Raw genomic sequence first — 18,477 nt, 5'->3', positions numbered from 1 at the left:
GTACATCTTCTGTTAGTACATATACAAAACAAGGGTAAAAAAGAAAAGAAACCCCAAACTAATCACATACAGAATATATGCATAATATACATAAACTGACTCCATTAAGAGATCTTTTTCTCTCTTCTCTTGGGCCTCCTCAAGATAACTCGCTAATTTATATGTTTCCTAAGTAAACAGCCAACTCAGTGTTGATGCATCATCCAAATTTATAAAACTAATATCTTTTATCTTACAAAGCAAAGTATCACACAGACCGTAGTCATAAGGACAGTAGGAATCAAAACATCATTGGAGAGCACATTAGACAAATCCACCCTCCGGTTTCCCCAGTCAGAGGTAAAATGGCTGACCTCTGCTGTGCACACACTGATTATATACAAGACAAGTTCTCTGGACCATATTCACTTTCTATCATCATCAAAACAGACAGTAATGTGAAGTCCTTCATCAGTCCATCATCTTTTGACCTGAGCAAACACATTCTGAACAAACAAATGTTGATCTGTTATCAGAAAAGCCTCAGCAGCAAACGTCAGATTACAAGAACAGGCTCACGTATTCAGACCAGGAGACTTTGAAACCAGTCCAGCTGTGGTTTGCTAAACATGCTCATGTCTCTGATGCTGCACATGTAATGCAGCATGAGCTATTCACACATTTATTCCACATCTGATTACACAATCTCACCTCTGTTTCAAAAGATTTTCCATAGTTCTGTGAACTTTTCCCATCGTTGTTTTTGGCATTAAACTTGTAATTGTTTAAAACATTTCTGCAAGTTTCAGATCATAAACTACAAAACAAGTAGATTCTTCTAATATCTAGCCTTCTCTCACTGATATAAATAAGCAGGCTGAGACAAACCCCTCTAAAAAAGTTTCAACACAAACTGAACATTAGAAGTTTAATGAAGGAGAATATTTACCAATACAGAATGGTTTGTAGAACTTTGGCTTTTCCATTCTATTTTCTAACTAAGATAAAAGAGCTGGTTAATCTTACCTTGCAGGCTCTGAGAGATGGAGTCCATCCTGTAGTCTTCAGTAAAACACTGGTATCAACGCACAAACATCCGTCTGTGATCAACCTCTGTACCAATCCACCCATACACACACATCCTGTTCCACGTTGTGCGTCACTATAGCAGTGAAGGTAGAGGAGCCAGAGCAGGCAGTAACTTAGTCTAACCTCCCACACTGAGAAAATCACCAGTCTGGTTGAGTTTCAAACTTGTGTTAAAAATCCACTGGGCTGGAAAAAGGTGACTTAAAGAGCATCAGAGTGGTTGAAGAACTTATTGTCAGAGAATCTGATGTGTGAGATGAACAGGTGCTTCTCTGTACACTTCAGTACTGTGGCACATTAACAGCCAGGGTGACAATGCTTAGGTGACATGGAACCACCAGGGGTCCCAACATGCATATAAATCAAACATAAATGTCGTACCTTGTGTTGGAAGTGTTTTGATTAATTATCATTCGAATGCCATAACTTAAATATCCTCCATTAAATGTAAATTTACTGCATTAAAAATCCACCTTGTATTAAAGCGCAACAATTTGAGCACTGAGATGTATTCATGAGAAAAGGCCCTGATCCACACCGTTGTATTACATATAGACATATTGGATTATTAATACAGATCATTGGATGAGTTACAGGCGTTTTAATGTTGCTGGTTGAAGTGGCCTTTAATTCAATTACGACAATAACCTTTGGGTGATTAGACCTTTAACAACACATCATATTTCACATAACTAACATTTTATCATAGGGTGTACTGACACTCACCCTATGTCAGAGCAGAGTAAATCATATGACATTCGTCCCTGAAATGAATTCAGTAAAAATATAACCTGCATAAAAAGAAAACTTACAATAAAAGTTACAATATTTCAAGTTGCGCATATGTATATTGTACTTCAGTTCTTTGATAAGAGCATTTTCTTTTTCATTGATTAGATATTTTGGCTGGAACATTTGGACATTATTCAAACATTCAGTCTTTTATTCTCTTGCTCCAAAATGTTTTATCCTTTGGATTACAGCTGTTCTGCATACTCCGAGCTTCCAGTTCCTTCTCATAGAACTATGTGTTTCTTGTAGTTCCTCGACTCAGATGTTTGCTTCAATGAGCAGAACCATGTCAATAAAAGGCTGTTTTCACTTTCATATGCTGTGGTGACATTTTGTGTTCACTGTAACTTTCTAATTCATACCAGCAGAGAAATCTGTCAGTGTCTATCCTTCGACTTTCTTAAACCATTTCAAACTTACTAGTTGGTGGCTGAGGACCAGAGAAAGAGCTGGGTTGACTGAAGTTTCTCGGCTAAAACGGTTCTTATAGGAAATAATGTTTGGGTTAGAATACAGGCCGATCATGACTGGAAAACAGAAGACATACATTTTGTAGGGCCTTGACAGACTGCCCCCCCCACCTGTACTAACTAAATGAAAGAACAGAAGCATGCAGCAGTTGTAGGCCTATGAATATGGTTTTATTTTTCATCAGCTGTACAGTGTCTCAGCTCCAACATGACAGAGGATTCTTCTGTTTTCTAGCTCTTTAAACAGGGATGTTTTATAATCTCTGTTCCCTCAACTCTGACGAAACAAACAAGCAAAAAAAGAATTCTGCAACATGACTGAGAACACATGTTGTCCTGCGGTCACAGAACTGATGCTGCTTAATGATTGATACACAAGTGACAGTGTCAGTATGATGCATGGAGGTTGATTTTCTCAGAACCCTTCTTCTAACATGTTTCCTCTGATAACTAATCAACCTGTAGAAAACCCCAGTGACCTCTACCCAATGGCCACAAACCAAAACTGTAAAACAACATCAAAGCAGAAAATGGCTCTGAACAAGAGAATACAAAGATGGTTTTGGTTGGTTAGGAAGAACCCAGTCTGGTTCTGACATGTTAACCACATAACAGAGAAGCTCATGTGTACTTTTTAACCAACACATCCCCCAATCAGCGATTTAAAAACTTTAAAAGGATTTACAAGAAATCAAAAAGAAAAAGGGGTTTTAAAATATGTATTTACATGAAAGTCACCTGTCACATCATGGATTATGGTGGAGAAGGGTGGTGTTTGAGGGACACACTGACTCACAAGGTAGTCTGGGCCAAACAAAACATGAACTGGCTTTAGAATGGCTGATAATTACCGTATACAAATTTGAGTTTGTTACTGCTGATTATTTCAAGTGAGATACTCAAATGCATTGAAATAATCTCATGTTACTTGATGTTTTTGGAATGTTCAAACCCACAACTACAGTTACATATTTCACCAATCAAGATTATCTGTAATTGCTCCAAGTTAATGTGATGAAAACTGTCTATGTTCTTTTAAAACAGGGAGGAAGAAGAATATTAACTGTGAGTTATAAATAGCCCCCAACAGTAATAAGTACGAGAAAATAGAAAAAAGTTCAAAAATAACTTCATCTCAAACTATGTTGATAATTTAGCAGCTATCTCAAGTATGTACTGTACATGATCTGACCGAGGGCATGTTTCCATTAGAATGAGGCTAAAAGATGTACCACAGTTATGAATCGCTCTGTTCATTTTAATGTACCTGCCTCTCTCATTTATAAGGAAGGACCCTTCTTTCAATATCCTGATCTTCAATAGGAAAAAATTACATACAATATCTATATACAAACAAATAAAGGCCAGGGATTCGCAAAATGTTCTGAAACATTCTCAAGCAAGAGAGCAGAAAAATAAAGTGATGGTGGCAGAGCAACATACACAGAGGAGGTGGTTTCCTGCTGAACATTAACGGCAGAGTGCGTGGGTAGGGACTGACACAGGATGTGGCTTTGTGTAGACACAAGTAGCTAAATAAATGATTCATTCAATAGACATTCACCTTATGAAAAAAGCATTTAGAGCAGACAGCAGTCAGTAATTAGCTTGGACAATATATTTGACCTGTATATGAGATGACACAGGATCAAGTATTGTGTGTCTGTGTCTGTGTGTGTGTGTGTGTGTGTTTGAGACCCACAAACATCAGTGTGCAGCAGGTTGACATACATGGATGTGAAGTTACTGTGGAAGTATTTACATGCAGCTTCCTTTCTTTGTGCATGGATATTTTTGCTGTCACCAGTTGTGCAGCACTCCAAAGCGCCAACATGGCTGCTGTTAAAAGCACATACAGATGAGACATGAGGTGAAGGCTAAGGATGTGGAAATATTAGCTTTACACATAGTCTGGCTACACGTGTGTGGCTGCGTGTTGTGTTCACCGGTCCATCATGCTCAGGATCATCTCTGGCGTTAGATCGCCATTGGCGGCAGCAGCTGCCGTTTCTTCATTCACAGCCAGCTCAACAGTCTCCACCCCTTCCCCCTCCAGCCCAACCCCCCCACCGTCAGGGCCACTCCCTGCTCCAGAGGTGTCGCTGCAGACGTGTCACCCTCCTCCTTCTTCACTATGATGTTCTCCACCGCTCCAGTGCTCTCATCCTCCACCTGAATGATGGCAGCAGCTACAAAACACAGCAACATGGACAAGTTTGACTAAAGCTCTCTTATGACAGAGACAATACCAGCTCAAAACCTCAACAGCGTGGAGAAGAATCATAATGGCTGTAACTAGGGGTGGGCGATTTGCAGCTTTTACCACGGGCATGCAGATGGGGAAGACTGGGGATCGACCTGCCAACCTTCTGGTTGGAGGACGAACGCTCTACCACTCAGCCACAGCCATGTGTTGTGTTATGTTGCCTAATTGATGAAGATGTTTTGTCTACTTGCATGTGTTTTCTTAAGTTGCAGTGCGTTGAGCTCAGGATCATCATATAAATGTCAGGGCCTTCTGATTATTGAGCGGCTGTGGATCAAAAAGGGAACTCTTTGTTTCCACTGTTCTTCCACAAAGTCAATGACCGGCTGCTTTACGTGAACGCACCTCGCATCTCACAACTACAGTGGCCTCTGTAGTTGTGAGATGGAAGAACAGTGGAAACAAAGAGTTCCCTTTTTGATCCACAGCCGCTCAATAATCAGAAGGCCCCGACATTTATATTCAACTCGAAACAAAGTAATTTACACTGTGTTTTAAGCCAAAATGTCCGCTGATATCTTCAGACGGACGTGCATTCACATTTATACAGTGATTTAGAGGAGATTTCAAAAATCGATACATCGTAATTTAGCCTAAAAATATTGTTGTATTTGTTTTAGGCCATATCGCACAGCCCTAGCTGTAACCACACCTAATACAGAAATATAATAATCATCTATTATCTATAGTACATGTGCTATTACATTACAAATATTGCAGACTAAATACATTTTGTTTTCCCACATAGTGCTCTTCTCACCAGCCGTTGTCTTGGCAGCCCACTCTGACTGACTTGATAGGTGTCGGAGGCTTAGGGGCATTCTTAGGGGGTCGGCCTCGTTTCCTCTTGACTGGTGGCTCGTCGGGGGCTGGGACGGGGATGGCGGCAGGGGCCTGGTCCAATTCCATGCTTTCTGGGTCCTCATCTTCCTGTAGCAGTGATGATTCTTCCTCTCCCTCACCCTCTTCCTCCTCATCGGATCAACGGGATCCTCCTCTGAATGACAGAGAGATACAACAAAGACAGTATGTAGTACTCTGAGTTGAGTGAACAGAGTTTTTGTGCCAATCATGCAACATCAAATTCTCACCACTGTCATCATCGTCATCTCTCCTGCTCCTCATCTTTCTCTTTCTTCCTCTTCTCCCTCTCTTTGGGGTAGGAGTTCCGTTCTCAGCGTCCTCAACCTCACCACTGCAGTTCTCAGAGTGGCGTGCCATGGTGTTCTACAAGAACGCACTGTTATACACTGTTGACTTTTAAAACATACTAGCCTTAGCCTGTGTTGAAGCCTGTAGGAAAAACACTTCAGTGTATTACAGCTAAACGCAAGTATCCTTACCCTGCGAGTGAAGGTCTTGCTGCACTTGGGGCAGACGAAGGCGGTGGGGATAAAGTTGGGGTCGTGGTAGCGTTTGAAGTGCATGTCCAGCAGCTGCTTCTGTCTGAAGGTTTTTTCACACTGGCTGCAGGCATATGGTTTCTCTCCAGTGTGGGTTCGACGATGCATCACCATGTGTCGCTCCTGTATTCAGCAGCATAGGAAACACCAAAACTCTGAAAACCTTTAAATTACATTAAAAGGTGGCCATGGTACACATTAAATAATAACCAGCTAAAAAATTTAACTGGTGGCATGTGTCAACTAGGGATGTCAGGATTACCGATTTTACCATAACCACAGTTTCATAATGCCATGGTTTCATAACTGTAAGAATTGTATGCACTACGATATCTATGGCGTCCTTCCTTTCATGAGTCACGTTATTTGAAGTATGGTGAAATCTCCTCTTGTGAGTCATGATTTGTGAGTATGCTGCGCTTGTTTTTGTGTGCGAGCTACTTAACTGAAACGTTAGTTGAGAAGAGGGAACTGACGTAACAGCCATATTTTCACCAATGCTGGCCATAAAACTCCATTGGAGGAGTTCACAGCGAGAGGAAAAATCCTTGTTTACTTTCTGTTTCTGATCATCTCCTATAAAAACTATATAATCGTGAAAACCGTGATATTTCCTCTGACAATAATCGTGGCACCAAAATTTTATATCGTGACATTCCTAGAGGCACTCATACCTGATATTCAAAAATTAAATTACATATTTGCAGAAAGAATGGCAACCCTACACATCAATTCACAAAGATTAAGAAGATATTGGATAAAGCACTGACCTGGCGGCAGCAGTAGTCACACATGTCGCATTTGAACCTTTTCTCGTTCTTATGGGACTTCTGGTGCTGGATCAGAGCGTAGCGCTCGTGGAAAACTGCATCACAGTAACGACACTTCTTTCCAGTCTCAATAAACGAGTGCTGCTTTCGAAGATGGACACCTGGAGGTGTACAAGGTTAACAAAATAAAAAAAGGTTATAAGAGGAACAGCTTGCCAAAGTCAACTGTGTGAATGTGTACATTTGATTTATTATCTTACCCAAGTCACTCTTCCGTGCGATAACCGTGTCACAGTGTGGACAGTGGAATTTCGCCACGTTTTCCGTGTGTTTCTGCAGAATGTGCATTTTCATGGTTCCACTCTGGGTAAAACGGGCGTGGCAGATGTAGCACTCATAAGGTTTCTCTCCTGGAAAGAGGGTTTAACATGTACACTGGTTTATTACTGTTATTACCTAAAGTATACATTTTAACAATGTCATATCCACTAGTATGGCAGAACTTCAGTGGTAACATGTGAAAATTTTGGTTTTGTAGTTGTTTGTGGTTCGCAATTAATGGAGGAGGGGTTTGTTAGAAGGGCAGATGACCTCCAAACCTTTTGATTGGAATTTATCATTGTCCTACCTGAGTGTGTCCTCATGTGTCTCTTCAGCTTGTACGTGTCTCTACTGGCGTAGCTGCAGAGACTGCACTGGAATGGACGCTCACCAGTGTGGGATCGAATGTGACGCTTTAGTTTGCTCACCTACACAGACAAACTTAGAGTCACTGCACAGAACATTACAACTTTACAATAGGTCTGCCATTTTAGGCCATGCTCTTAGTAACTGCTCTGGACTCTGAAACAGAATGGATTAACTTGTTAGAAAAGCACATAGTAACTTCCCTCCTCCACTGCTGCTGGCTACACAACTGTGAATTTATCTTCCACTCATCATCACTCCTGAATGACAAGATGTCGACAGAGATAAATGTATGAGCTGTAATGAACAGAAATAAACTAAAAACTCTGTGGTTGAGGAGTAGAGCGTTCGTCCTCCAACCAGAAGGTCGGCCGTTCGATCCAAGTCTTCCCCATCTGAAGCCTACCCCTCATAGAAAAAAGTGCTGCTAATAGATGCACTGTATGCATGTGTGTGTGTATGACTGGGTGAATGGCAAACTGTACTGTAAAGCACTTTGAGTGGTCATCAGGACTATAAAAGCGCTATATAAATACAAACCATTTACCATTCACAACTTTAACATCAAGCAGACATCACCACATCCTACCTCCACACTGGCATAGTCGCACATGGAGCATTTGAAGGGTTTCTCATGTGTGTGTTTGTAGCGACGATGACGAACCAGCTCTCCGCTAGTCACAAAAAGCCATATCACAGTCTGTGCACTTGTGTGGACGAGTTCTGTATAAATTTAAAGAAACATGGAAGTTGTTCTTGCATGTGGTTAAAAACAACAACATTCTTATGTCTCCTCTTACAATAAAACAAAGCACATGTTTTTATGAAGATGGGTGTTAGTGTATACCGGTGTGTGTGTTGAGATGGTTTCTTAGCAAGGTGACCGTCCTAAAGGCTCTTCCACACAAATGACATTTATGTGGTCTCTCATCTGTGTGGCTCTTCATGTGTCTGTCCAGGTTGGAGCGTCGAGGGCAGGTGTAGCTGCACAGTTCACACTGAAATGTCTTCTTCACTCCTGTAACACAACAAACAACAAATGTTAAAATCTAAATCCCACTGCCTGATGACAACTATATTAGATAGTAGTTACTATATTAATGACTTTATCATCAATTATAATGAATCACATAGTAATATGATGCATTGTTGTAGGGCTGGGCAATATGTAAAAAAATCTTATCACGATATATTTTTTCATCAGTCGATATCAATATATATCGTGATATAAATAAAATAACCTGAACACAACTTTGCACATATGTGTATACATGTACAGTGTTCATATATATATATATATATATAAATAAATAAAAAGGTTTTTTGCACAAAACAGATTTTACTTGCTTTTACATTCATCCTGTGCCACTGCACTTTACTTATACAGTAGCATTTCATACAAACCACGACAATGAAAGGGTGTATATAATGTACATACTCCGAATTGTTTCTATTATTTATTTTTATTCTATTGCCTTTTTATATTTCTTAATTCTCTTGTCTACCTCATCACTGAGGTGCATTACTATGTGGGTCAACAAGTGACTCTGCTCCTCTTATGTTTTCTAATCACCACACACTTAGAACTGATCTTTATAAAAACCTGCTGAATTCATATTCATGTTGCTGGATGAATGTGGAAACAGTGAAGATAAAACACTGCGTTACGTTGTAATCTGTGGGAAGAACTTCTGTCTTCAGGAGTGTGTTTCTATGTGTGTGTGTCCCCGCTCATCTCTGCCCCTCTTGACACAGGAACCAATAATCACATGTATTTAGTTATTAATCTATGATGTCGGATCATGACTCCGGATCGTTCACGTCACTTTAACTCTGATGTCCTGTCTGTGCGCGTCACGTTACGTCTGTGTAGCATGTTTAAACATGTGTCTTATCTTAGAGAATCAAACAAACACAAAGTAAACTAGTGTGTCATAATAACTTGTGATCAGTGATGGTGTTTATTGTTACAGTGTAAAGTGAGCGCAGGTCAGAGGGGGAGTGAGGAGGAAGCTCCGACAGAGACTCCGACACAGGACGACCGGATCTTTAATGAGCGCCTGTCTGATCCTGGAGCAGCGCTGGTTATAATTATTCAGCGGTGGAAACCCGCCGAAACTATGAACGTAGCGGAAACACGATTATGTTCTGTCACTGTATCGATGCAGAGTCGTCCAACTCTCTGCAGGAGCCTAAACATTAGAATGTGTGTTGCTTTTCCGCTGCTCTGTGCTGTGTTCGTTCACCTAACTTGATGTGGGTGTAACTCTATTCCAGCCACATGATTGGTTCGGCGCAGCACTATGCTCATTATCATTGGCCGTTCGTGTTGTTTGTCAAAATATGGACGGGATGAGTTCTATCAACATGTCTTAAATCTCTATCAAGGAAAACCTATATCACAATAATTATCGATATCATTTAATCGCGCAGCCCTACATTTTTGTAATACACTAAAGTGTGATAGTCTTTACCTCAGGATATTTTAAAAGCGGCGGCAGTGGGCGGGTGTGTGAGGAGGTATTTTAGCTTCTACACCGTAGACGGTAAAGTAACAAACAAAGATAAGGCTGATGGTCATCAAGTACAGGGCAGCTGGCTTACTCTTCAACTACGACAAATCTGTTAACTTTTCACACAAGTGAAGCAGTGAAGGAGGCACCAAAGGTGAGCAGAGCATGTCAACTGTACAACCTAATCATAAACCTTGTTACAGATCATAACATTAACCATTCTAAAAGGTGAGTACACGTCAACATGAGTAATGCTACATGTTTTTTTGTTGGTGTCCTTGTGTAATTGTGATTCATTATAAGCGAGGTTGGCTTGTATTCTTGCTGTTTATTCTCCTGTTGATTGAGGGAAAAAACTGATATAGAAGCAGACAAATTGATTACAGTGCATGTTTTTTGTGGTATCTCCACTGTATCACAGATTATAGAAGAGCTACTTGTGTTAGCAATTGAGTGATGAGTACAATCCATGACATGCAAAGATAACTAATACTTTAAAAAAAAATTATCGTCAAAGGTTTGCAGAGGCAGTTTTCAGCAGATAGCAGTTTCTCACCTTTCTTCTTGATCTTTGTAGGTTTGGGTGGTTTCATGTTGCCCACCACTTTCTCAGCATTGACCTCAGACAGAAGGCCCTCCTGCTGCTCTTCTTCAAAGTCATAGACACTGACGTCCATATCCTTATCGCCTTCAGCGTAACGCAGGCGACTCTTTTTTCCCTAGAAAAACAGCGACTCATTAAATGTCATATCATCAGCAGATCAAATTTTAACTAAGTCCAATTCAATAACAGAGTTTCACTTTCACAATAACTTATCTTACCTTTTTGGTCTTTTTCAACATTCCAGATGGAGGCTGATAGTCTGGATCTTTAGCCCAGTTTGTGTCATCATTTGGAGTCTGAATGGGTCCATCTTCCCCTTCCAACAGCTGGTTCCCCACCTCCTCATCTTCCTCTTCATGGTGGGCTTGTCCTCCCTCCTCTTCTTGCTCCACTGTCTCCACCTCCCCATTAGCACCAACCTTAACTACCTATACATAAAACACAATCATGGTTGTTGACCAACTGTTTGTGAGGTTTTATTCTGCAAGCATGAAGCTAAAAAGAGAAGTCATGTTCCCAAATGAATTCAAATCAGCCCATTCACTTATTTGCAAAATGTCAAATTTTTTGACATAGTAGATCTTACTTTACATGGATGGAAGTGCCATTTTGCCCGACAATCTACACTTAATAACCCATAATGACAAAGTGAAAGGGTCTGTTAACTTTCTGAAGCCACTGCATATTAGAGGTATTGTTAGTTTCGCCCAGGGACGGTAGAAGGGCTGGTATCAGATAAAATGAAGCCAATTAAATTTAGGGCATTGTGCTTGTCCACCTGAGGCTGCCAGCGTTGCAGCACTACCTTCCTTTACGACAGCCTTCAGTGCATTTTACTCACACGTCTGTAAACATTTGAATTAGGTCTTCAAGGCTCCTCCTGAATCTGTGGACTCAAGGCCTGTATCAACCAAGTTTCCATTGGTAAAACATAGTCTGTTTAACAATATATGTAATACCCGAAAGAATCAGAGAAGACCTAGCCACGATCAGTGTTAATCATGAAGGAAGCACGACGGGCACCTTCTCTGGAGGGGAGGGACCTGTCTCGGAGGGCACCGAGTGATCGCATTATAGGAATGCTAGTGTTAGCAGCCATGGCAAGGAATGAACAATTATTATATTAGTTCAAAGTGAAAGTTATCTTTAATATGCTAGAGGCTTAAAGGCTTCTGAATGAGTTGAATTTGTCATCTGTCACCACAACAAGCAAGTGAACTGAAACCAGGAAAAACAGAAAACCTGAATGGATGGACTGATGCCCACTTCCTTAGCAAGGAGGATGAATTATTTCCATAAGTTAAATTAACTTAAACTTGTTAATTGAAATCAGCTGCAACATTTGCGCCGACCAGGTGTCTTGCAGCCAAGACAAGTTGATCGACCAGTGAAAAATTCAGATGCATCGGTGCCAGTGACATACCACATTGATTAATAATGCTCTGACTCCAACATTCTCATTAACACAGATCATTGAACAAAACATTCATCTAGCAGTCTGACAGTGTTGAGTGTTATTTACAGATTTAAATGCTCGTTTGGTGTTTTGATGATGGTGGTGGAGTGCACTATCCAGAACCTCCCATATGTGTTGAGCTGAGTTGAGATCTGGTGACTGAAGGTCACCAGGCGATTGTGAGAGGAGGGCATCTGCATTTGCTGTTTCTGTTCATTTATACAGTTTTTTCTTATTATTTGTCACATACCTGTATTAAATCATTACAGCATTATATCCTCGCCTTTAGTCATATCATATAAATACCATAGGCGATTAGAAGTGGGTATACGCAGTATACCTGCGTTTAACCTGCAATGCACTACTGATTTATACACATTCATGAAGGTTTTTTCTTCTTCTTTTCTTTCTCAGCAGGGATAGTATATATTTTACAAACTGATCTGACTTGAGAATACTTTTTTCTGTAGTTTATTTAAAAGATTTTCCTATCTTTGTGCATATGATGTTATAAATGAGTCACAGTTCTCTCAGAAGGTAGAAAATCTGTGTAACCCTGTGCTGTTAATATTGTGACAGTAGGTCTTTCAGATTTGAATTGTGCTAGAAGTCTAACAAAAATGTTAAAACGGTAAAAATTTGTTTACTTTACACTTACAGTAACAGATTCAAATGAAGTTCGTTTCTGTCAGGGACCCGCATGCATATGTGTTGATTGTCTAAGTTAAAGCCGGAACAATGAGTGAGTCCATTTAGTCGTTTTCAGACATGACCTGCAGATAAAGTGCGGAGTATTGGGTGCAGACTTTATCCGCAGTTTGCCTTTCACACATGCAACAACACAGCGTGAGGCTCTCTGCACAGACACTTTCACATCAGCAACAAAACCTCTTTATTACTCAGACGAGAGGTGGTGCAGTTGGGTGCAGTTGGGTGCAGCAGGAAGTAATGCATTTAGTCCGCTTCAGAGATCACGAGACACACACACTGTCATCAGCGCTTATCACAAACTCTCTGGCATCTTTGTTAGTGTCTTCTACGTGTGTGGCTGCGCTTTTTCACCTGGAGATATATATTTTTTTCACTTTTGCATCTGTCAAGTGTTAGAATTATCATCAACCCCCCCAACTCACTCACGGTGAATCCAGGGGGGGAGCCCCTGCCATGGATTCACATAAGATTCTCCAGACTTTCTGCAGACTTCATACTACGGAGCCAGGAGGAGAAAGTCTGCAGATAATGCGGAGGCTCTCACTTGGACATTGCGTTCACACATACATCTTCTCTGGAGAAAGTGTGGAGAATCTACGGATGTCTGAAAGCAGTTTTTTTGTACCTGGAAGCCCTCCGGAAGTGGCAGGGTGTGGCAAATGACTGGGTCTCCATCCTTTGGCATTGCAGTGGTGTCAACAAAGGTGCCTTGCTGCAGGGCCTCCACAGTGGTGGCAGAAACTGGCACCTGGACCAGCTGCAGCTCTCCCAGGCCTAAAGCTGCCTGCTCCTCCATGTTAACCACCTGAGGACAGAAACACACCAGAGATCAGCTCTCATGTCTGGGCAATATACAGGAAATCAATTAAGATAAATGCAAGACTGGAGAGTTAATGGTCTACAGACAGCTTGTAAATGCAGATGGTCTCCATACACCACACAGAAAAAAATGAAACAGCTGGAGATTGTATGATGGTGGGAAGTGGTTTAAAAAGAGCACCTACCTGTAGTGTGATGATTTGAGTCTGGTCCACTGTTGTTACAGTTGCTTGGTGAGCAGAACAAGCTGATGACCCCCCCACTGCAGCATCTATCACCTGCAAGTAAGTAAACTTCATGTTAATAGACTGTTGTGTAAAATGTTGGGAGATGCAGCAAACACTGTCCTCACAACCAGGTGATTTAATTTCTAACAGACATCAGAACAAAGTACAAACAGAGACAAGCCCACATCCTTATTCATCTCAGACTGGGCAACAGTTATGTTGCATCAAACACAAAGGTCATTAACAGTGACCTCACCTCAGTCTTCATCTGCAGCAAGGTGGGGTCCAGTGAGTCCATAACCATCATTTCAACACCTGGTCCATCTTCTACACCAACCCCGGCCTCCATTAGCTGTTGCTGGGCCTGGGCGGCTGCTACCATTTCTTCCCCATGACCTGAAACACAACATTGCTCGGTCACAAAATATTTGACCACATTCTCCACAAAGATAACATGCAATAGAAATGTATGATACGATCTGCTCTTTTAACAGCTAAACTGAAGAATAATATCATGCCCAACTTGTAAGAACCTTGTTCAAGGACGACTCCAGCTTGTCCCTCTACCACGCCCCCGGCCTCTGCAGCTTGCTGGAGGAGGTCAGCAACAATGGCGTCCTGGCTGTGGACCTCCACCTCCCCTACACCCTCCGATGGCCCTGCATCCATGCTGGGTTGGTTCTGAAATATGAGATTGTGGAAAAATCATCATCATGAAGTGTTTTGCATAACACCCCAGCTTCTTAGTTATTTCCTTAGACATTTTGTGTCTATATTTGAAAAGGACAAGGAAGACAGACAGAAATTCAGTTATGAATGCAAATTGTTACTAAAGCTTGCTGTCAGTAACAGCTGTGCCTTATTGCTCCTACTTCTCACCATTGCTGTTCCTTGTTCATAGAATTTTCTGTAACCAAGCAACCAACTACAGAGTAGAGTATCTGTTTCCTGTTTACACCAAATTAAGTTTTCAGGTGTGTTAGTATGGATGAGATAAATTATGATTGATGTGGTAACACACAACACATCTCTGACAGAGTTAAATGTTGTCTTCAACACACTATGCTCACCTTCAGGCTGTTACCTGCCTGTAAAGCTACAAGAGGGGTTGGGTAATATGTCAACATATGGTGTGTACCCTCATGGTTGAATGCGCTTATTTTTAGTCACTTTGGATAAAAGCATCAGCTAAATGATACACACACACTGATACATTCACTCTTAAATGAAGTGAGTCCATACAGCTTCTATCCTATTTTGTATTCTTCTAGTTCTGAGTTCTTTTGATTTGATTATCATGACTACTATGAGATAACAAGTGATGTCACAAGTGGAATCCTTCAACATAATGACACTGGGGAGGGGGGGTTCAGTGTTTGCTTTGGGTATCAGTCTCACTTTAATTTATCAGACAGTTGAAGGGATTCTTCCCCACAGTCTGCATAAAGACTAGTGCCTATTAGTTTCAACATCTTAATATGAAGAAAGATCTCCCTTTGTATTTAAAAGAAACCAGAGTGATCAAGAGAGACTCCCACAACATTTGTCTAAGCTTACTGCTGATATTTGTTCTCAGATTTATCAAGACATTCTCATTCTTCACAAACTTGAATGTCTAAAGCAGCTTTTTTCCAACTGGTTTACTAAGGCACATATGAATAACCAGAGGCTTTGAAATGATTTATCAACTATTCAAAAGCTCAAATTCTTAGTGGCCATTCTTTTTGAATCTGGTCAGGTCAGTTTGATCCAAACATTCACTCTGATCAATGAATTGTCTACATCTACATCTTACAACTGAGTAAAACTATTTCAATAATTTTTCCAACAGATGAACCTAAAACCTAAAAATTGCTAAACTTTGTTTACCTGACAATAATAATATTTTGTATGACCTCATTTAATGAGTAGTTCTGAGATTTTAAAGGTAATATTAGCACTATTCTCCAGCTCTGGGAAGAGAAATTCAGCCTACAAAAGCCCAACGACCCATTCTATATGCCTGTCATTATGGATGTTGCTCAGTTACAGCAAGTCAGTTCAGGGATGATTTTCTTACCCAGTCTGATGTGGATGCTGTGCCTCGTTTCCTAAATGTTGTTCTTCTGACTCCCCCTTTCCCTGATAATCTTTAAAAGGGCATTATCTGTTAGCATGTGCTCAATCCTCACACTGTCTAATTTCCCTCCCATTCCCTTCTTCTCTTCTGTTCACAAGCACAAATGCCCTGTTACAGATTTACTGAGTTAGTGATGTGTGACTCTTTCCAAACCACTTAGATTATCCACTTTGACAGATCCAGGACTGTGTAGGAACACTGGATTTTTACATCACTTCAACAGAATGGGCAGCTAGAGGACCATGGGGAGATATTCTATGAATTTGACAAAAAGTGTATTGGGTTAGAAATCCAATCCCCACCTTTAAGGGACTAAATACAAACAACGTGTTAATGTAAACCCTATATATACACATTAGTGACAAAGACGGGCACAAATGCACAGGCATGTTTGTGTAAATGTCTAACATCTGCTTGTCTTCAGTTTTTTTGTACACTTAGTACATTTTTATGTTGTTGAATTGGTTGAAGCCAGAGAGGCTGTGGTGCAGGCCTTTATAGATCTGTTGACATATGGTACAAAAGATCCACCATAACATGGTAGAGATGATCAGTGTCCAGTCTGGCAACTGTCGCCTCCTTGCACAGAGTTTATACAGGGGTGTTTTTGTAGCTCTCCAAGCCGAGTCGTAGAGGGAGCTCTCTGCTGTAATATATAGCTGTGGCCATGAGGCTCTAGGTGGGCTTAGAATAAGAGACAAGCGGGCGACGGGTGCAACAACAGCTGACTATCCCGACCACGGCGACCAGAGAAACGGGAGAAATACTCGATAATGGCAGAAGTCAGCGATTGGAGAGCACACATCGTGTGTTAGGTCTGAGTGGATCACCGAGGATCGTTTTGCTGTCAATGCTTCGTCATTCCTTTTTTCCTCGTTGGCCCTATCCTTCCGATTTCCGTGTGTATACTCCGCTACCGATGACATTTCAAAAGTATTTAATGCATCAGCTACAGAAACTGGGAAATCAAAAATTGGACTCGGTTACCGACGGGGACCTCGCTGCTGTCGACACTTACTCAGTAAACATTTACTGAGGGTCCTGGGTGGGAAAGGGCCTTGAGCTAACCTAGTTAACTCTTAGCTAGCTTCAGATGCTACATGGGTCTTCGAGTAAAGGTCTCGTTAAATAATGTCATGTGGCAAAACTCAACGAAACATCTCCTGGATACACAGGGCTGTGCTGTAGGTCATGTAGTCGTGTTGCCATGTGCATACAAGTGTTTAGTAATATACTTTACGTATGTTCATTAAAACAAGCTAACGTTAGCTGTGGGCTATAACTTAAACCCGCCAGTTTCCATGTCGTCAAGGCTGTAAAGACGGGAAACAAAGAAGCGAGAAAATGGACGCCTTGGCCTAAACTCTCCCACCAGAGCGACGAAGTGCCCATAACTTATTCTCGACGATATTTCCACAGATGTGTGTGGAAAAACAGCGGGTTGTATAATCATTTGTTGGAACTTCAGTTATTTAAACGTATTTTGACGGCTTTTTCAATAACGATAGAGGGAGACAAACACTCTCCGACGAGTGCCCGGACCTAGAGCCCCATCGTGACACCTAGAGGCCGATTAAAGATCCTGCAAACTCCCCCTTATCAGAAAAGTAGTGGTACTTTACCTGTGTTTGGTGTGTTTCTCTTCCCCTTTAACAAGGCCCACAGCTCAGGGTGTCTGCTACAAAGTTTGACAGGCTGCTGAGAAGTGCAGGCTTCTTCGCAGTTTGTTTTAATCCCTCTCCCGCTTTAGCAGAGTAGCCTCTGCCACAAAATGGCAGTTGGCAGCTCAGTGCGCCTGTGCGGCCGCTGGGGGGTGGTGTCGAAGCCTCTGCACACACCCTGATTGGCCAGGAGGGGCGCCCCGTTGGAATACATGGAAGGCCATTTGTCACAATGGTGGGAACGAGGCTGCTTTCACGACCCTCGGACATGTTCACTTTCACCACAGTCAAATAAGGATAGCGACTAAAAACCTTATGAGAAATTATGTTTATTTCAAACCAAATAAATACAGCAATACATTCAAAATGAGGTGAGCGCAGCTGTTAAATGCCATGGCATTTGAGTATAATTTTGGTTTATGGTTCATATTTACTGTGAAGCTTTCAGTCACATCTGTCAGTGTAAGAGTGCAAAAAGTGACAAAGATTAAAGTCCAAAGAAATCTTTATTCAGTGCATTTTGCACTGATGAATTTTGCACTGATGAATTTTTTTTAAATCTACAATCCTGTGTGACTTATATGACCTGACATTCAGCATATCTGAGCTGACCATTCAGTTTTTCATAGGCCATCCAAAGTTTCATAAATGCTGTGAATGCAGCTTGAATTATATTTTGTTCTCTCTGGGACATGAGTACAAATGGATATTTCTCAGCAAGGACAGCCAGCTGTTAACAGCTGCTGTGCTGTGGGAGCGTCACTGTTTTAGGACGTGTACAGTTTGCTGGTGGCCTCCAGGCAGATTTCAGCCAGAATATTAGTTTTAGTTGTAAATGTGTTAGCAGGTCATGATACAGTTGACAAACACACAGTCACACAAGACTATTTTTGAACACGTTTAATAGATTG

The 18,477-nt window shown here is 41.2% G+C and overlaps 2 protein-coding genes across 2 annotated transcripts in view; both read right to left on the bottom strand.

Moving 5' to 3' along the window:
- The window catches only part of carmil2 (capping protein regulator and myosin 1 linker 2), a 52,653-nt gene extending 50,823 nt beyond the window's left edge, over positions 1-1,830 (bottom strand). The window contains 1 exon segment of the mRNA XM_034587316.1: positions 1,006-1,830. Coding sequence (XP_034443207.1) covers positions 1,006-1,033 — 28 coding nt within the window. The 5' untranslated portion in view covers positions 1,034-1,830.
- Positions 1,831-2,479: 649 nt separating this feature from the next.
- LOC117762751 (transcriptional repressor CTCF-like) lies at positions 2,480-18,056 on the bottom strand. Its single transcript, XM_034587344.1, is given in 18 exon segments — positions 2,480-4,397; positions 4,400-4,519; positions 5,357-5,593; positions 5,688-5,823; positions 5,940-6,122; positions 6,770-6,930; positions 7,030-7,179; positions 7,398-7,518; positions 8,046-8,141; positions 8,143-8,180; positions 8,304-8,474; positions 10,526-10,688; positions 10,792-11,001; positions 13,366-13,545; positions 13,745-13,837; positions 14,043-14,182; positions 14,320-14,467; positions 17,528-18,056. Coding segments are annotated over 17 exon segments (2,460 nt in total). The 5' UTR covers positions 14,456-14,467; positions 17,528-18,056; the 3' UTR covers positions 2,480-4,272.
- Positions 18,057-18,477: the final 421 nt, after the last annotated feature.

The sequence above is a fragment of the Hippoglossus hippoglossus genome, chromosome 6 (genome assembly GCF_009819705.1).
Source record: "Hippoglossus hippoglossus isolate fHipHip1 chromosome 6, fHipHip1.pri, whole genome shotgun sequence".
NCBI classification, from domain to species: Eukaryota; Metazoa; Chordata; class Actinopteri; order Pleuronectiformes; family Pleuronectidae; genus Hippoglossus; species Hippoglossus hippoglossus.
This window is presented reverse-complemented; position numbering and strand designations above follow the sequence as displayed.